At 46.0% G+C, this 20,902-nt stretch overlaps 1 protein-coding gene across 1 annotated transcript in view; it reads left to right on the forward strand.

The window, feature by feature from the left end:
• The first annotated feature begins 3,132 nt into the window (after window positions 1–3,132).
• The window catches only part of LOC140720091 (NACHT, LRR and PYD domains-containing protein 3-like), a 64,067-nt gene continuing 46,297 nt past the window's right edge, over window positions 3,133–20,902 (forward strand). Inside the window, exons 1-7 of the mRNA XM_073034989.1 lie at window positions 3,133–3,278; window positions 11,312–11,408; window positions 13,730–14,161; window positions 14,728–14,894; window positions 16,581–16,752; window positions 16,852–16,917; window positions 18,496–20,230. Of these exons, the coding sequence (XP_072891090.1) occupies window positions 11,399–11,408; window positions 13,730–14,161; window positions 14,728–14,894; window positions 16,581–16,752; window positions 16,852–16,917; window positions 18,496–20,230 (2,582 nt within the window). The 5' untranslated portion in view covers window positions 3,133–3,278; window positions 11,312–11,398. The remainder of the gene's footprint in view (window positions 3,279–11,311; window positions 11,409–13,729; window positions 14,162–14,727; window positions 14,895–16,580; window positions 16,753–16,851; window positions 16,918–18,495; window positions 20,231–20,902) is intronic.

The following is a 20,902-nucleotide window of genomic DNA, read 5'->3' on the forward strand; positions in this document are numbered from 1 at the left end:
CCTTTCAGTACTGAGGGGACTAGGACTAAGTACAGTACTCCAGGTTGGGTCTGACCAGGATCCTAAATAGCTGTAACTTTACCTCTTGACACTTGAACTCATCCCATGGTTGATGAAGACCAATGCACCGTACGCCCTCTTAACCACAGAGTCTGCCTGCGCAGCTGTTTTGAGTGTCGTATGGACTCGAACCCCAAGATCCCTCTGATCCTCCACACTGCCAAGAGTCTTGCCATTAATACGAAATTCTGCCATGATATTTGACCTACCAAAATGAACCACCTCACAATTATCTGGGTTGAGCGCCCTCTGCCACTTCTCAGCACAGTATTCCATCCTATCAATGTCCCGCTGTAACCTCGACAGCCCTCCACACTATCCACAACACCCCCAAACTTTGTGTCATCAGTAAATTTACTTTTTTTGTAATTTATTTTTTATTGAAGTTCATCATCAAACAAACATTTCCAGAAGATATACTTCAGATATTGTACATACATATCATATAATCATATTTGTCACCAATATCATCTCTCTCATGATTCTGCCTTCTTCAACTACACATAGTGCTTTCCCCTTACACTCCTTCTCTACCTTTCCTGCCTGACCCCACTCTGCTTCCCCTCCCCCACACCTTGATCTTTCTCCTTACCCGTTTTTCACCTGGCACCTAAAAGCCTTCTCCTTCCCACCCTTCCCTCTTCTTTATAGAACATAGAATAGTACAGCACATTACAGGCCCTTCAGCCCACAATATTGTTCCGACCCTCAAACCCTGTGCCATATAACCTCCCACATTAAATTCCTCCATATACCTGTCTAAGTCTCTTAAACTTGACTAGTGTATCTGCCTCCACCACTGACTCAGGCAGTGCATTCCACGCACCAACCACTCTCAGAGTGAAAAACCTTCCTCTAATATCCCCCTTGAACTTCCCTCCCCTTCCCTTAAAGTCATGTCCTCTTGTACTGAGCAGTGGTGCCCTGGGGAAGAGGCGCTGGCTGTCCACTCTGTCTATTCCTCTTAATATCTTGTACACCTCTATCATGTCTCCTCTCATCCTCCTTCTCTCCAAAGAGTAAAGCCCTAGCTCCCTTAATCTCTGATCATAATCCATACTGTGTAAACCAAGCAGCATCCTGGAAAATCTCCTTTGTACCTTTTCCAACGCTTCCACATCCTTCCTATAGAGAGGCGGCCAGAACTGGACACAGTACTCCAAGTGTGGCCAAACTAGAATTTTATAGAGCTGCATCATTACATCGCGTCTATTAAACTCTATCCCTCGACTTATGAATGCTAACACCCCATAAGCTTTCTTAACTACCTTATCTACCTGTGAGGCAACGTCAGGGGTCTGTGGACATGTACCCCCAGAACCTCTGCTCCTCCACACTACCAAGTATCCTGCCATTTACTTTGTACTCTGCCTTGGAATTTGTCCTTCCAAAGTGTACCACCTCACACTTTTCCGGGTTGAACTCCATCTGCCACCTCTCAGCCCACTTATGCATCCTATCAATGTCTCTCCCCAATCGTTGACAATCCTGTACACTATCTACAACACCACCAACCTTTATGTCGTCTGCAAAGTTGCCAACCCACCCTTCCACCCCCACATCCAGGTCGTTAATAAATATCACAAAAAGTAGAGGTCACAGAACAGATCCTTGTGGGACACCACTAGTCACAAGCCTCCAATCTGAATGTACTCCCTCCACCACGACCCTCTGCCTTCTGCAGGCAAGCCAATTCTGAATCCACCTGGCCAAACTTCCCTGGATCCCATGCGTTCTGACTTTCTGAATAAGCCTACCGTGTGGAACCTTGTCAAATGCCTTACTAAAATCCATGTAGATCACATCCACTGCACTACCCCCATCTATATGCCTGGTCACCTCCTCAAAGAACTCTATCAGGCTTGTTAGGCACGATCTGCCCTTCACAAAGCCATGCTGACTATACCTGATCAGATCATGATTCTCTAAATGCCCATAGATCCTATCTCTAAGAATCTTTTCCAACAGCTTTCCCACCACAGACTATAGTGCCCCTGCCCCCTCCCTCTCAGTCCTGCCGAAGGGTCTCTGCCTGAAACGTTGACTTTACGTTCCTCCAGCGTGTTGTACGTGTTCCTTTGACCGCAGCATCTGAGAGTATTTGGTGTAAAATCCCGCTCCCCATACTAACACGGGTTATACAGACCAAAGAACAAACTGCCGGAGGAATACAATGGGTCGGGCAGCGGCTGTGGAAGGAAATGGACCGTGAACATTTCGGGCCGATACCATCCCTCTGGACTGAGAGTGGACAGGAAATATTCAGAGAAAAGCGGTGAGGGGTAGGGATGGGGCAAGAGCTGGGGAGAGAGAGGTGGATCCAGGTTAGAGGGGAGTTGGCAAGGTGGAAATAGTGACAGGGGTGGGAGGTGAGTTGTGGAGGGAAGACAGGGCTGCAGAAATAGAATTTAATTCCATAGAGGATTATAGGAAGTTAGAGAATGCTTTAGAGATTCACCAGACTAATTCCTGGAGGACGATGAAGTCTCAGTGATCATCTTCACATAAAACAGAGGCCGGCGGTTGTGTGGAGACCGAAGGGATCGAGGAAATGAGGATCAAGCAGAAACGTGTGGGCTGAGATGGGAGAGCAGCCGCCATCTTATTGATGGTTGGAGGGGCCGAACATCCTCCTGCTGTTTCTCACTTGATGTTACAGGGTTCCTGTTCAGTGAGGCTCCGGAGGATTGTGAATAGAAGTTACTGTTTATAAACATACAAGTGATTTCAATGAAAACTGCGCAATTCCTGTTCGGGTGCACATTGTGTATCGGACCGGGATGGAATCGAACCCGCAAAGCTCCAGGAACCGGGAGGCGGAGCAATGGGGACGGGAAAGATACAGAGGGGAAAATAAGAAATGTAGCTGGTGTAATTATGAAATAAGGTTTAAAATGCGGCGTAGGTCGGGCAGTGTGAGGGGCGAGGAGCAGAGTCCCCGGTTCAGGAGGGAGTCCCTCCACCCGTCACGTGATCCAGCGTCTGGCGCCCATTTCAAACACAGATCTGCAGCATCTGAGGTTCTCGCTTCCGAGGCCCCGCCCCCGCTCTCACAGTCTCCGGATGGGCGGTGCTTTTCTTTCCGTCCTCTGTTGAAGCGGGACGTCGGCGGGGAGCTGGTGGACCGACCGCTGTCTGCGGGACAAATTAATCAAGTTCTCATCAGTGAGCATTGAGGCCGGTCATTAGTGGTGAACGCGACCAACAATTTCCCATCGGTGAGTACTGAAGCCGATTCGGGGGAGGGGGGTGGTTGAGGGTACCTGATGTCGGGCAGAGAGTCCCGTTAACTTCCTCGAACTGGCGGCCTCGTCCCGCTTCCTGGATCCAACCTGTCGTGGTCGGTCCGGGTTATGGGACCTTCACGCCGGACCGCCTGAGATGAGCCGCCGCTCAGCCCCTGGTGTTCTGGTCCCAGGAGCGGGATGAGGTGGTGATGCCGAGATTATACACTTGCATTAAGATGTACCTGGGGAACTTTACCTCCATCACCCGGCCCGGTAGCGGATCCAGACTTCACCTGGATCGACGCCTGGGGTCGATAATTGTTTTACATGCTTCCATCACACCGGAAGCGGCTGTTCGGCCCGTTGTGTGCTTGCAGACAGCGAGGGTTAAACAGAATGATCTCACCCTCGGGACACTGCTCCACGTGTATGAGTAGATGCATCTTTTCCCCGTTCAGACAGGGGTTTATTTGAACACCACACGCAGCGGGGTAAAAGCGGCCATTTCAATTTTAGTTTCACCGTTACAAAATGGCTGCAGTGTTCGTCTTTGTCAAAACGACAGTTGTAGCACATGATGAGTTTATTTCCTTCTTCGGTTATTTTCAGTGAGCCACTTCCTCTGTTTCCATGGTGACAGCTCGTCAGAGCTGCAGCGAGTGTTTCACTGGTTCTGTGGTCACGGCCTCTCAGCGCAGAGACAGCGGCCTCAGGGGCGAATGCAACAGAGTGATAGTGGGGGGAAAGGATGCTGTGAGCATTGACTGTATGGGCTGTGTTACACCAGGGTCAGAATGAACTGAGAACTGACAAATTGGTTGGGGTGGGGTGGCATTGACAGTCAAGGGTGGCAATCAGTTACTATCTGTGCATTAAAATGAAGAGGGAGGAAATACTACAGTTGCAGGAAATTTAAAGTGAGGAGGAGAAAGATACTGGAGACGCTCAGCAGATCTCGAACAGTCTCATATCTGGAACTGGGTCTTCCACCATTTCACCTTACAGAGATGTAGTCTGATGTACTGAGTTCCCAGCGTTTTCTACTTTGGAATTTTACATTTTGTTCCTGCTACACTGCGGGAAACATGGCAGCCAGCTGTGCTGGGCAAGATCCCACACAGCACGAAGATTGTGATCAAATGTGCTCGGTTTTGCTGCTGGGGTCCGGCTGAAGTGTATCCGCATCCTCTATACAGGCCGGGGAATCAGCCTGAGCCCCGGCCCCGACAGAGGGTCATTAGGTTCCAGTTCCACCTTAGTTTGTGAATCGGAAATGGCAGGAACACCACGGCAAATCGCCGGCACCAAAGCGTCTGTGTGTGGGTGATGATATTGGGCTGGTGACTCTGAGGATATGGAACGGGCATATGCGGGCTTCAGTCCAGGTTGGTAATTCCACAGCTGGGATCGGAATTTTCTCAGTATGGAGTGAAGCTGAAGTCTCGGGCGGTTGGGCATTAGTCATGGGGAAATCACCCTCTACACTGCCCAGTAGGACATCGTATCTGTCAAGTATTTTGGATATTATTTAAGAGTTCACTCGGGAGTAGGGTGAAGTTGGGCAGTGATGTTGTTTATCTGAACTTTGGTAAAGTCTGTAACAAAATCCCGCGTGGCAGCTGATCGGGGAGGTTCGGTCAGGAAGGAGTCACTGGGAGCTGGCGAGGAGGATTCACTCCGGGCTCGAGAACAAGAAGCAGAGGGAGATGATTGAAGATGGTTTTAGCGAATGGAGGCATGTGACGAGTGGGGTGTGTGTGTGTCAGTGTTGAGACCTCTGTAATTCACTATTCATGCCATTGATTTGTGTATGAATGAACATGGCTACACAGAGTATTATGGACAGTTGTGTTCACCCTACTGTAGTAAATATATTTGCAAGCTGGAGAGGGTGCGGAAGAGATTACTGAAGATGTTGCCTGGACTAGAGGGCCGAGTCATAGGAAGCGTTTGGCCGAGCCTGATCTTTATTCCAGAGGAGAATGAGGGTGACATTGTAGGAGCTGATGGAATCAAATGGGAGTTTAGATAATGTGGATGGTCGTGGTATTCTCCCCAGTGTTCAAGATCCAGAATTGTTTTATGTCACTCCAGTACACAAGTGTGAAGGAGAACGAAATAATTGTTACTCTGGATCCAAAGCAAGACAGAAAAAAATTATGGAGACCACAATAATAGACAAAACATGATACATAAAGTATGATCGTTTAAAAATATTGATTGTATGTCCATGAAGTGAGGTTAAGCACAGGAGTGTCTGGACATATGGAGACTGACATTGATTGTCTGCCCATAAAGTGACGTTAAGCACAGGAGTGTCTGGACATATGAGACTGACATTGATTGTCTGTCCATAAAGTGAGGTTAAGCACAGGAGTGTCTGGACATATGAGACTGACATTGATTGTCTTTCCATAAAGTGAGGTTATGCACAGGAGTGTCTGGACATATGAGACTGACATTGATTGCATGTCCATAAAGTGAGGTTAAGCACAGGAGTGTCTGGACATCTGAGACTGACATTGATTGTCTGTCCATACAGTGAGGTTAAGCACAGGAGTGTCTGGACATATGAGACTGACATTGATTGTCTGTCCATAAAGTGAGGTTAAGCACAGGAGTGTCTGGACATATGAGACTGACATTGATTGTCTGTCCATAAAGTGAGGTTAAGCACAGGAGTGTCTGGACATATGAGACTGACATTGATTGTCTGTCCATAAAGTGAGGTTAAGCACAGGAGTGTCTGGACATATGAGACTGACATTGATTGTCTGTCCATAAAGTGAGGTTAAGCACAGGAGTGTCTGGACATCTGAGACTGACGTTGATTGTCTGTCCATACAGTGAGGTTAAGCACAGGAGTGTCTGGACATATGAGACTGACATTGATTGTCTGTCCATAAAGTGAGGTTAAGCACAGGAGTGTCTGGACATATGAGACTGACATTGATTGTCTGTCCATAAAGTGAGGTTAAGCACAGGAGTGTCTGGACATATGAGACTGACATTGATTGTCTGTCCATAAAGTGAGGTTAAGCACAGGAGTGTCTGGACATCTGAGACTGACATTGATTGTCTGTCCATAAAGTGAGGTTAAGCACAGGAGTGTCTGGACTTATGAGACTGACATGGTTTCTTCTTCTGCATGTGACTTGCGCCTTACATGCCTGGCCGATCATGACTCTCCGCATCCAATGATCCCTCACAGCGTCGATGATACCTCGCACACTTAGATCTGTTCATTCTTTCACAGTGTCCATATATTTTCTTCTTTGCCTTCCTCTGTCACGTTTCCCAGGCATACGGCCTTGCAATGTAAGACATTCTATTTCTCCCTTTCTAATGACGTGGCCCGGGAATTTAAATTTCCTCTCAGGTAATATTCTCATTAAAGATCTTTTTGTCTGGGCATGCTGGAGTACTGTCTCATTAGTTACCCCATCTCTAGATGATATTTTCAGAATTCTTCTGAGAAACCACATTTCTACTGCTTCTAAGTTTCTTTGGAGTTCTGATGTTATCGTCCATGTTTCGGAAGCATATAGCAAGATTGACCAGATGTAGCATTTTAGTAGCCTAAGCCTTGTTGTCACAGAAATGTGTCTGTTGGGAAAAATAGATTTCATTTTTTGGAAGTTGTTTTTGGCAATGGCAATTCTTCTTTTTATTATGTACTTTACTTCTAGCATCTTGTGATATAAAGCTACCATGGTAATTACAGCCGGTCTTTTGTTCAATCTCTTTTGTTACCGATGGACAATTGGCACTTGGGAGAATTCTGCTCTTTTGATGTTACGATATATTTGGATTTTTTTTTACAATTCATGGTCAGACCAAAATCTGCACTTGTTTGTGCTACTTTGTCTCGGAGGATTTGTAGGCCTTCTGCAGCACTTGCTATTCGGGTGGTATCATCTGCATATCTCATATTGTTGATGTTAACACCTCCAATTTTTATCCCATTTAGGTCTTCTATTTCTTTGAAAATCATTTAAGTATCAATATTAAATAATTTCAGTGAGGCAACGCATCTCTGCCTAACTCCTGTTTGAATTTTAGTCCAAATGCTTATTAAATCATCAATTTTTACCTCCACCATTTGATTCCAAAATACATTTTGAAGAGATTATTGGTCCGTTCCGTCAATGTTTAGTTTACTGAGAACTTGAAATAATTTTTCATGTTGACTTTGTCGAATGCTTTAGTGAACTCAATAAATCATAAAAATACATCATTTTGATATTCAATTGCCCTTTCTGAAAGTATTCGTAGTATGACAATTGTGTTCCTAGCTCCTCTATCCTAAATAGACCCTTATTGCAGTTTAGAAATTTCTGGCCTTAACTTGTTTTTGATTCGACTCAGAACGATTTTCAACAAAATCCTTGTTATGTGATTCACAAGACTGATTCTTCTATAACTTTCACAGTCAATAGTTCCAGAAATTTTAGGCAGAGTTATAAACACTGATTTCAAGAGATCGTCAGGGAATACACCAGACTCATATCCGCCATTGAACACTTCAGAAATAATGTCTATGCCCAGATCTTCTTGGGCGTGTATCAGTTCCATTGATATTTCATCAGGTCCAGTGGCTTTACCATGATTCATGCTTTTCATTGCTTTAGTTATTTCTTCTTTGGCAATCGGTGGGCCAGAATTAGGGTGTTTAATATCTGGGGGTTCCCCTCTACTATCTTCAGAAAAAGCTGCTCTATATACTGAATCCAGCTCTCACATACTTTATTGATCTGTTATGCATCCTGCAGAGGAGGTTTCCTTAATCCCAGTAATTTCCTTTTTGTGTGCATATCTTTGCTGTTAATATATAAATGACGTTAGGCAAAGGAGTGTCTGGACATATGGAGACTGACATTGATTGTCTGTCCATAAAGTGACGTTAGGCACAGGATTGTCTGGAACTGTCAGGAAATGTTAAACTGGTAGTGGGTGGGGTGTGGAGCGTGGGTTAGTGAGTAGAGCTGTTGATCAGGCTTACTACTTGGGGAAAATAACTGTTTTGAGCCTGATTGTCCTGGCGTGGATGTTACAGATCCACAATTCCTTTAAGGTAGCACCAGAGTCATAAAGAGAGTTTTGGGCAGATTGACCTTCACAACGCAGGCAATTATGAAGAGGGGTTGGGATATTAATGCTAAAGTTGTAAAGGGCACCGTGATTTTACAATAGGCAGAATTGTCTGCAGTTCTGGTCAGCTACGTGGAGAAAAGTTACCGATAAGCGTGAAAGAGTGCAGGGAAAATCTCCTGTACTGAGTGCTATATTTTCAATTTTATATTTGAAACATTTTGTTCCTGTTACACGACGAGGAAAGGGGCTGCTAATTGACCTGGGATAGAACATAAGAACATAAGAGATAGGAGCAGAAGTAGGCCAATCGGCCCCTCAAGCCTGCTCCGCCATTCAACAAGATCATGGCTGATCCAATCTTAACTCTAGTTTTCACCGAATCCCACAAGGCAACAGTGCCAACCAACAGGGCACCATGCCGCCCATTTTATTTTATTATTCATCCCGCCCAAACCCATGTAATCACCCGGGGGGAAAAAAAAACGAGTTGCCAATTGAGGAGAAAAAATCTGGAAAATTCCTCTCCGACCCATCCAGGCTATCGAAAACTGGTCCAGGAGATCACATGGCTGATCTAAACCTAGCCTCATGTCCACTTACCTGTTCGCTCACCGTATCCCCTAATGCCATTTTTATCCAGGAAAATGTCTATCTCCGTTTTGAATTTATTGAGTGTAGTAGCTTCCACAGCTCTCTGGGGCAGTAAATTCCACAGCCCCACTACCCTCTGAGTGAAGAAAGTTCTCCGCATCTCAGTCCTGGAACGGCATCCCCTTATTTTAAGATTATGCCCCCTAGTCCTAGTTTCACCCATCATTGGGAACATTCTCCCCGCATCCACCCGATCAAACCCCTTCACAATCTTATATGTTTCAATAAGATCGCCTCTCATTCTTCGGAACTCCAACGAGTAGAGTCCCAATCTACTCAACCTCTCATCATACATCAACCCACCCATCCCCGGAATTAACCTAGTGAACCTTCTCTGCACTGCCTCGAGAGCCAGTATGTCCTTTCTTAAATATGGACACCAGAACTGCACGCAGTACTCCAGGTGTGGTCTCACCAATACCCGGTACAACTGCAGTAAGACCTCCCTGTTCTTATACTCCATCCCCCTAGCAATAAAAGCCAGCATTCCATTGGCCTTCTTGACCACCTGCTGCACTTGCATACTAACTTTTTGTGTTTCCTGCACCAGGACCCCCAATGAATCTCTCATTGTGAGATGTGGGAACACCCAGTGTGAGGTGTGGGAAAGATGTGAGAGTCTCTCAGTGTGAGATGTGTGAACTCCCAGTGGGAGGTGTGGGAAAGATGTGAGAGTCTCTCGGTGTGGGCTGTGGGAACTCCCAGTGTGAGGTGTGAGAAAGATGTGAGAGTCTCTCGGTGTGGGCTGTGACCCCCTGAGGTTGGACCTGGGATACCACACCTGATTTGATCCAGATAAAATGAGTCAGGGGATCAAGCTGTCCGGGTTTATGAGATGCTGAGCGAGTATTTCTGTTCTGTGCTCAGGTGTTTGGTTGTGAAGTTCCTTTGGAAGCAAAGCAGAGGACGAGTCCCCATTCCATCCCTCACAGGGAGAGGCTGTGGTTAAATACGCTGTTCTGTGTTTGCACCGGTAGAATGAGATCGTGGTTTCAGAATTCAATTCGTATTTGGAAATTTCCCCTGACTGTCACCTGTCCATCTGCCAGTGGGAGTCAAAGAGAAACTCCTGGTGCTGAAGATAGAACAGAACATTGATCAGTAAATCGCAGGAACAGGCCTTCCCGCCACAATGGTGTGCCAAACCAGCGGAAAAGTAAATCAACACCCCCCGAAATATACTAATGACTCCCTCCTACACAATGTCCATAACCTCTCAATCTTCCTCACACCCATGTGCTTATCTAAACTTCACTTAAAAGCCCCCATTGTATTTGCTTCCACCTCCATAACAGACAGGGCAATCCAGGCATCCACACCTCTCTGAGTAGAACAACTTACCCTCAGTCTGAATCAGAGTTTCCATTGACTCACTCAGGAGAAAGTTTGGTGAGTCTCATTCACTCAAACGCTAGTTCTTTAGACATTACATTTCCGTACCAAGGAAGGTAGAAAATAGCTGGAGTCAGACTGAATAACCCTAGAAATACCATTTATGCCTCTATCAGACTCAGTCGCAATCATTGCAGATGTCAGCATCAGCTCTGCGAAGCCACGCACATTCCCTCACATTGCTTGTCCATTTCCAACATCACCTCTGACCTTTCCTTGCTTCGTCTGTGTTACGTCACAATTATCTCAAAATGCGTGGAGAATCTCCTCCCGTCAGGAGACGCCGCTTTTGTTTCCTGCTGCAGTGATTGCAGAAATGTGGAATCACCATGAACTACAGCAACATGTCATTGACTCCTCCGTCTATTGCAAGCTGCAATGATATACTTGCCCTCGAGTATATCGGCGTGCGAGCCTCTGCTGAGGGCAAACCCCCTTGAAGCCAAATGTCCCAGCACCACATTTCACTCAGTCCTAACTAGCAAATGCCAATGCCAACCAATAATTTACATTTACATACCCTGTCGTCATCAAGTGCTTTTCTGCTAATAAATTGTCAGAACCTGCGAATCTGTGATTAAGCAGAATTAGGTTTTACAATGAAGTTATGTTTCTGTTTGACCCTGTACCAAAGGCCTGAAAATTAGGACCATCTCAGTGTACACTGTGGCCAGCATTGTCTCGATGGGCTGAAGGGTCAGTATCTGTGAACTGTTGCTCTGTGCCTCTATCGGAAGCATGCTCCAGATATCACCGGACAGACATACAGACATGGTTTGGGAGTTGATGCGAACTGCGGCTCTGATACAGAGAATGGCTGTACTGTCACATTTGCAAAGTAATCCAACTCTCTCTGACTCACAGTCTGCTTGTTGTGTGTAATTCAGGGCATCACCAGAAGGCGGCGCTGTCCTGAACCACGATCAAAGTCCAGACAAGACGACGACAATCAACAACCGTCAGTCAGAATCAGAATGGCTACAGGTATGTACACCTGGATCTTTACAACTAAACTTCTGCCCTGTTGGTGCACAATAGTTCAGAAAAAGAAGCTTACACAGGCACGAACAGGGCAGAGAAAAAGTTTCATCAAGCAGTGTCATTGATCCCACTGGTAAAGTGCCTTTGTGTAATCGATCAGTCCAACAGTTCCAGCGCAGGGACCTGACACCAGTAATGGTCGAATGACTCCACTCACCAGGCAAAGCTTCACCTGAGTGAAAGGAGCCGGAGACCCTGAATCAGCAGCGTGAGAGTGAAACACAAATAGGAATGTGACAGCGGTGCTGTTTGTTACGTAAAAGTCTATAGACAGACGGACATACTTTATTGATCCCGAGGGAAATTGGATCTCGTTACAGCCGCACCAACCACGGATAGTGTAGAAGTATAGCAATATAAAACCATAAATAATAATAAGTTAATCATGCCAAGTGGAAATAAGTCCAGGACCCGCCTATTGGCTCAGGGTGTCTGACCCACCGAGGGAGGAGTTGTAAAGTTTGATGGCCACAGGCAGTAATGACTTCCTATGACGCTCTGTGTTGCATCTCGGTGGAATGAGTCTCTGGCTGAATGTACTCCTGTGCCTGACCAGTACATTATGGAGTGGAGGGGAGCATTTTCCAAGATGGCATGCAACTTGGACAGCATCTTCTTTTCAGACACCACTGTCAGAGAGTCCAGTTCCACCCGTACAACATTATCTAGGTTCAGTGTTTGTTGCACATCAGGGCCTGTTTAGAGGTGAAAGACATCAACTTTCATTTACAAAATTCAGAGACAGGTGACAAGAGCATTTCCGGGATTTCAAATATTGTGCGATAATACAACATTTCAGGTTTTGTCAGGGCAGCTCTCAACTCCCCCCTCGCTGCGCAAAGTAGATGAGGGGAGTTTTCCGAACTCTGTTTTCTGTAGCCGAGCCGAGAACATTGCCAGCCTTGGAAATGGCTGAGGATCAGGAGACACTTCATTTGTGGTCTGCATCGGTCTGTCACTGTCTGGTATGGAGGGGCTACTGCACAGGACCGAGAGAAGCTGCCGGAAGTTGTAAATATTCAGGGAGCGGTGTCTCAGAAAGGCAGCGTCCATTATTAAGGACGTGTAGCACCCAGGGCATGCCCTTTGCTCACTGTTACCATCAGGGAGGAGGTACAGAAGCCTGAATGCACACACTGAGCGATTCAGGAACAGATTCGTCCTCTCTGCCATCCCAGTCCTAAATGGACATTGAATCTTTGGACACTACCTCACTTTGTTCAAAATATACAGTCTTTCAGTTTTTGCACATTAAAAAAAAACTGTTCAATATACATAATTGGTTTACTTGTTTACTTATTTTTTAAAAATTTTATTCATTATTATTTTTTCCCTGCTAGATTACCTATTGCATTGAACTGCTGCTGCTAAGTTAACAAATTTCACGTCACATGCCGGTGATAATAAACCTGATTCTGATTCTGTTTTACGTGTGCAAGTTTACCCTTCGAGCTCCCGTGTTCCGGGGCAAATTGTCCCAGCCGAACCAGATAACAAACAACCCCATCCGGTAACGTACTTGTGAATCTCCCCGACACTCTTCCCAGCTGAGTCACATCTATCCTGTAGATTGTTAGCAACTGTATCCTTAGCAAATGCAAAGCTCTCTCAGCGAGACTTTGTTTAGCTACTGGAACTGCACGCAAGACTCTCCCTTTGCCAATGACTTGTATAGTTGCTACATGACAGTTATTATCCAGGAGACGGGATGGGACCCAGGGGACCAGGCATCATGGGCTTCAAGGTTATGTTCAATCTGTAACCCAGGGGACTGGACGTTGTCCATCTCAAGGCAGTGGTCAGTCTTTGACCCGGGGTACAAGACAGTGTGTGACAAAGCAACCGGAGAACGTTTGATCTGGAGGATCGGACCACGAGTAATCCAGTGGCTTGTCTGTGAGTGATACAGGTGACTGACAGTTTGTGATCCGGGGAGATTTATGTTTGTGGGAGATAATCCCAGTGATAATTCCCGGTATCACCTGATGCCGTTCCATTAATAACCGCTGGTTATTGTTGTGTTCAGTTAAAGCGTAGTCGGTGATCAGTATTACTGTGTCTATCCAGTTCTTTTACTGGGAGTGGATGTGTCCACTCACTGGCTTACCGGGATGGTCACCTGGCAGGAAGTGTGGTTCACATTCACCAGCACAGTCCCACTCCAAATCCGGTCAACCAGAGTCCCGGCTCCATTGCAGACACCCATTGTGAATCCTTGTTCGAGTATAAATCACTCTAAACCTGCAATTCATCATTTATTGCAGGTGGGAAATTAAATCTGGTACAGAAAGCACTCAAGAGGTTTTTACCAGGCAGCTCATCGAGGGAAGATGATCGGGACACGGGAAGCAAGGTTCCAAAGCAGGGTCAGATTGAGAGCAATGTCCCAATGGAATGCGGTCCGGCCGCAGAGGAGGAGAAGCAAATTCAGCTCAGAGACAGTGACGTCAGAGACACTGAGCAGGTCCCTGTTCCCAGCACACGTGAGGCGACTGCCTGTCAGCCCAGAGACAGTGACGTCAGAGACACTGAGCAGGACCCTGGAACCGGCACAAGTGAGGCGACTGCCTGTCAGCCCAGAGACAGTGACGTCAGAGACTCTGAGCAGGGCCCTGGACCCAGCACACGTGAGGCGACTGACTGTCAGCTCGGAAACTCATTAAACACGGAATTGGCAAGTGCCCAACAGGGAGTGGGTGAGTGAAACACGAGGGTGATGTGTTCGCAGAATGAGGTGGGAAGCGGGTAAATGTGATTCCTTGTTGGAGGGTTGGTCAGAGAGGGATAAAGTGGGCATGGTGCAGTCGGTGTAGTGTGGCACCGGTTCCCACACTAGAGGAAATGTCCTACCTGTTCTGAGGATTTCCAGGATGTGTATCGGAGGAAATGCAGCTCTCCAGATAAGAGAGAATTTCCAGGATATGAGTTATGGGAAATGTATTCACCAGGATAGAGAGAGTATCTCTGGGAAGCGATAACCCCAACATTTATTGTCCATTTTAAACTGAAATCGGTGAGTGGATGGGACGGTGGGAGAGAGAGGTTTCTGGTGAATGGGTTCCTTCTGGGAACGTCTAACACAGCGCATTGATGGGTCGGTTTTTTAAGGCCAGTGTTGGAGATTAGGGCAAAATACGTGTTTCCAGCTGAAAGCAGGTAAACACTGAGGTTCAAGACATGACTGGTTTGTTAGGGCTGGGTGAGAGCGGTGGAGAAAAGCGAGATTTGAGTTTGTGACTACATTCTCATTTTATATTCACAGAGACAGAGTTTACAATCTCCGACCTCCTGGCAGAGGGGGGCGAGTATCGACTGTACCAACTGACCAAGTTCTACAGGGACAGACTCAAACAAGCAATTGAAGAAAAAGTTGAAAGACTCGGTTGGATGTTGACAAAGGAGGGACATTTCAGTAGAGAAGAAAATGAGGTGAGTGTATTTAGTGTACTGTCACTGAACTGCTGGTATTAGAGGGAATAGTGATCGATATTAATCTCCTGCACGTTCTATGAGTTCTACATGGCAATGGAGACTTTGATCTCTGACTTGTCTTCAGTAGATCTGTTTCAGCTGTTCAGGTGGGGAGCACTGGGAACTGCAGGTTCAGAGTCACCTTCTCCTCTCACACCTGCTGTATTTATCAGTGTACCGGACCTCAGTCAGACCTTTGTCTTCAGTAGATCTGTTTCAGCTGTTCAGGTGGGGAGCACTGGGAACTGCAGGTTCAGAGTCACCTTCTCCTCTCACACCTGCTGTATTTATCAGTGGACCGGACCTCAGTAAGACCTTTGACAAGGTTCCGCACGGAAGGTTAGTTAGGAAGGCTCAATCGTTAGGTATTAATATTGAAGTAGTAAAATGGATTCAACAGTGGCTGGATGGGAGATGCCAGAGAGTAGTGGTGGATAACTGTTTGTCAGGTTGGAGGCCGGTGACTAGTGGTGTGCCTCAGGGATATGTACTGGGTACAATGTTTTTTGTCATATACATTAATGATCTGGATGATGGGGTGGTACATTGGATTACTAAGTATGCAGAGGATACTAAGTTAGGTGGCGTTGTGGATACCGATGTAGTTTTCAAATCTTACAGAGTGATTTAGGACAGTTAGAAGAGTGGGCTGAAAGATGGCAGATGGAGTTTAATGCTGATAAGTGTGAGGTGTTATATTTTTGTAGGACTAATCAAAATAGGACATGCATGGTAAATGGTAGGGCATTGAGGAATGCAGTATAACAGAGTGATCTAGGAATAATAGTGCATAGTTCCCTGATGGTGGAATCTCATGTGGATCGGGTGGTGAAGAAAGCTTTTGGTATGCTGGCCTTTAAAAATCAGAGCATTGAGTATAGAAGTTGGGAAGTAAAGTTAAAATTGTGCAAGGCATTCGTAAGCCCAAATTTGGAGTATTGTGTACAGTTCTGGTCACCGAATTAAAGGAAAGATGTCAACAAAATATAGAGAGCACAGAGGAGATTTACTAGAATGTTACTTGGGTCTCAGCACCTAAGTACAGAGAAAGGTTGAACAAGTTAAGTCTTTATACTTTAGATCGTCGAAGTTTGAGGGGGGAACTTGATAGAGGCATTTAAAATTATGAGAGGGATAGATAGAGTTGACGTGTATAGGCTTTTTTCCATTGCGAGCAGGGGAGATTCAAACAAGAGGACATGAGTTGAGAGTTGGGGGCAAAAGTTTAGGGGTAACACGAGGGGGAACTTCTTTACTCAGAGAGTGGTAACTGTGTGTAATGAGCTTACAGTAGAAGTGGCAAAGGGAGGTTCAATATTGTCAGTTTAAAAACTGGATATGTATATGGACAGGAAGGGAATGGAGGGTTATGGGCTGAGTGCAGTTAGGTGGGACTAGGTGAGAGTAAGCGCTCGGCACGGACTGTGTTACTGTGCTGTAATAGTCATATCGTTGTATGACATAAGTGCAAGGGCTGCATATCTGGACTGTTGAACAGGCATTCAGTCTAAAATTAATTTTGCATCTTATCAGGACCGTCAGTCAAATTCACCTCAGCTCATTAATCCAGGATGAATATTAATCTGTGAGATTCGCCATGTCTGTCCATCTACTCCACAATAAATTAATTGTTTGCTTTTCTAGAAAGTCACTGAACTGACAGAGAAGGGAAACCGGACAGAGAGTTCCAGACTCTTCCTCAGTTTGGTGATGGGCAAAGGCTCCCGGGCCCGGAGGGTGATGTGGGAATCCTTTGTGATGTGGAGGACTGAGTTACCGAAGCTGGACAGGATACTGAGGGAAATACAGGAGCTCGGTATGTTAAAACCACGCACTGAACACAAAGGCACATTGAACTAAATAGTTGTAATTATTTTAGTTCTGTTTTCATGAACTCTTTTGTTGATTTAAACAGGTCCTGACCCAGAGGAATACATAAACATCGCACAAGGGTTGTCTGAGTTACCCACTGAACTGACAGGTGAGTGATGAAATGCTCAGTTCAAACCACATCTCAAATGTTAGACTGTGACTTGGCAGAATCTGGGAACGAAAATCCACCATCAATCATTCGCCGATCTCTGGTTTCAGGTTACAATTCAGATCATCTCTCGTTGCAGCCTGAACATTGTAAAGTGTATTTTTCCAGCTGTTCCAGCTGTTGATGTATTAATCCAGTCCTTGTGTCTCTGAACCCTCCACTCCGGGTCCTAACGCTCTGGGTATCCCCACACACCCCAGACAGGCTCCTGACACACTGTATGACCCAGTCCAGGTGACCTTTCTCTCTTCAGACCTTTCAGATTCCGAAGCAGCTTCTCCTTCGTAATAGCAGCTGCACTCAATTCTGTCCGCTGATGCTCTTTACAATTTGGAATTCTGCTAGTGACTTCCACAGAGTATGTCTGACATTTCCTTTTTCACCCGTTACTAAATCTACAACTTCATTTTCCAGCGGTCCGATATCAACCCTCTACTTTTTTACTCTTTATATATCTGGGAAAGAACAAAAGAAACACTTTGTTATCCTCTCTTATGCTATTGACCATACCCTCGCATTTCCTGCACATTCACGTATCTCTTGGAGCATCTATAACATAGTTGCCTCCAACACGACCCAGGCTGTAAATTCCAGGCACACACAACCCTGTGAAAAATCTGCCCACATGTACTCTAAATTTACCCCATTTCACCTTTACCAAACGCCCTCTGGTATGAGCCATCAATCCTAAGTTGAAAGCAAAATACAGGCTCTCGACCCAAAATCTTATCTCTCAATCTTATAAACATCAGGCAGATCTCTATTCTAACTCCAGAATAAACAATCCAAGTTTCTCAAAGCTCTACTTGCCTCACATGCCACCGAATCCAAGCAACATCCTGGTGAACCTGTTCTGCACCCTCTCCAATCATCCCCAGTGCTGGACAATAAGAAGTGAACACAATACTCTAGATACTCCCTAAAACCATAAGACTTAGGAAGATAATTAAGCCATTCAGCTCAGTGAATTTGCTCTGCAATTCCTCTCAACCCCATTATCCTGCCTTCTCTAAATGTTGACGCTCTTCCGAATCAGGAACATCTCTGAGTAAAGAAACTTCCATTTCCCGCATGTTCTGTTCCTGTTTTGACACCATTGGTGTTTGCAGTGGACACCTGTGACTCCCCAGTGTGTAGCTTTGCCAAAATGCACAGTGTCCTGCTCTCCATATTTCCACACCAGGTCAGCAATAACACCGTCTGTTAATAATGCAAACAATGCTTTAAATACAGTGAAATGTTGTAACGGGAGTGCAGTCAGGATTGCAATAGGATATCCGGGGAACGTTCACCTTCATCAGTAATTAGCGTCAGAATATCAGGATTGGACATTTTTCTGAGACAATCATTGCTGTTAGTTCCTGTGTCTGTGAACAGAATTTTACTTTCTGTCCTAATATCCATGGAAGCATTGAATTAATTCATGTAATCTCAAACACTGAATATTGGAATGTAGTTATAAAGTTCTTTGTCAGTTGAGCTAGTTAACATTTTGAATATGTTTTTGTTCCCATGAAGATGTTCAACAGAAACACAAGGAGACTCTGCGGGCACAAACTGAAATATTGAGAGTGAACACGATCCTGATGAGGGAGAAGGTGAAGGTTTTCCAGCTGGATGATCGATACACAAAGCTCACCGTCATTTCTACTCTTCGAGATCGGAGACTGGTGGAACACGAGCTGCTGGCAAGAGGCAGAGACCACGAGGATTATAGAGAGAAACATCTCCGTGGAGCGTTAGAAAAAATACAGACTGCTCAGTTATTCCACAGCAGTTTTTCCCGGAGTAAATCCAAATCTGGCAGTTCCGCAGCAGTAGCCGGAGTGCCAGGAATAGGGAAAACAACAATGGTACAAAAGATTGTTTATGACTGGGCCGAGGGGAAAATATTCCAACAATTCCAGTTTGTCTTCAGTTTCAAATTCCGGGATTTAAACTCTATTAACTGCAGAATAAACCTGAGGGAACTGATTCTGGATCAGTATCCTTACTTTGGGAATATCCTGAGAGAGGTCTGGAAGAACCCAGAGGGATTGCTGTTTATATTCGATGGTTTGGATGAATTCAAGCACAGAATCGATTTTGCGGACAGTCGGAGAGATACAGAACCCAAGCACCAGTGCCCAGATCCCGAGTGGCGGTGTGAAGTGTCTGACATTGTGTACAGTTTAATCCAGGGCAAGCTGCTCCCAGGGTGTTCAGTGTTGGTGACCACCCGCCCCACTGTGTTACATTTCTTGGAAAAAGCGAAGATCGGTGTCTGGGCTGAAATCCTGGGATTTGTTGGTGAGGAACGGAAGGAATATTTCATTAAGCATTTTGAAGATCAGACGGTGGCAGCTGCTGTTTTCAAACACGTGCAGGAGAACGAGATCCTGTACACCATGAGCTACAACCCCTCCTACTGCTGGATCCTCGCTCTGACACTGGGCCCCTTCTTCACACAAAGAGTCAGGGACCTGCAGCGAGTTCCCAAGACCATCACTCAACTGTACTCCTACTATATTTACAACATCCTGAAAAACCACGGCCGTGAGATTGAGAGACCCCGTGATGTGTTACTCAGGGTGGGTCAGATGGCCTACAGAGGAGTTTCCGAGAAGAAGATTGTGTTTGCAGACGGAGATTTGATCAAGTTCAATCTACAGCCTTCGCAGTTCCTGTCCGGGTTCCTGATGGAGCTTTTGGAGAGAGAGGATTCTGCCCGGAGCGTGGTGTACACATTCCCACACCTCACCATCCAAGAGTTTGTAGCTGCAGTCGCACAATTCCTGACTGTACATCCCGAGGATATCCTGAAATTCCTCACTGAAGCCCACAAGACAAAAGATGGGCGATTTGAGGTATTTCTCCGTTTTGTTGCTGGTCTCTCCAACCCAATGACAGCTCGGGGCCTGGAGGAGTTTCTGGGTCCATTTCCTCATCAAACAACCTGCCGGGTGATTGACTGGTTGAAGAACAAGGTTAAACACCAGAGTAGAAACACGGGTGACATTGGTAGAAGGAGACTCCTGAACACATTGCACTACCTGTTTGAGTCTCAGAATCGTGGACTGGCTCAGGCCGCACTGGGATCTCTGAAAACACTTTCATTCAGTGGAATGACACTGACCCCGGTTGACTGTGCGGTCCTGTCTCATGCCATTGGACTCTGTGATACAATAAAACACCTCGACCTGGAGAAATGCAACATTCAGTGTGAAGGAATCCAGCGGCTGGGACCCGGGCTTCACAAGTGCCAGGAGTTGAGGTAACTTGATTTATCTCTCACTCAGAACTGTGAAACGGTTCCATTGTGCTGTTTCAAAGTAAACGGATTTGGGTAAAACTGCAGTAAATCAGATTGAGATGAATTGTGACAAATGCCACCCCCCTTCATCCCGTGCGATCACCCTTCCCCATCCCCCTTCATCCTGTGGGATCTCTATTCCCAACTCCTTCCTCCTGTGGGATCTCTCTTCCCAACTACTTCATCCCGTGCGATCACCCTTCCCCATCCCCCTTCATCCTGTGGGATCTCTATTCCCAACTCCTTCCTCCTGTGGGATCTCTCTTCCCAACTACTTCCTCCAGTGTGATCTCTATTCCAGATCCCCCTTCCTCCTGTGGGATCTCTATTCCCAACTCCTTCCTCCTGTGGGATCTCTCTTCCCAACTACTTCCTCCAGTGTGATCTCTATTCCAGATCCCCCTTCCTCCTGTGGGATCTCTCTTCCCCATTCCCATCCTCTTGTGGGATCTCTCATCCCCATCACTCTTCTTCCTGAGGGATCTCTCTTCCCCATCCCCTTCCTCCTCTGGGATCTCAATAACCCATCCCCATCCTCCTGTGGAATCTCCCTTCCCCATCCCCCTTCCTCGTGTGGGATCTCCTTTACCCATCCCCCTTCCTCCTGTGGAATTTCCCTTCCCCATCCCCTTC

Source organism: Hemitrygon akajei, unplaced genomic scaffold (genome assembly GCF_048418815.1).
Source record: "Hemitrygon akajei unplaced genomic scaffold, sHemAka1.3 Scf000036, whole genome shotgun sequence".
Lineage (NCBI taxonomy): Eukaryota > Metazoa > Chordata > Chondrichthyes > Myliobatiformes > Dasyatidae > Hemitrygon > Hemitrygon akajei.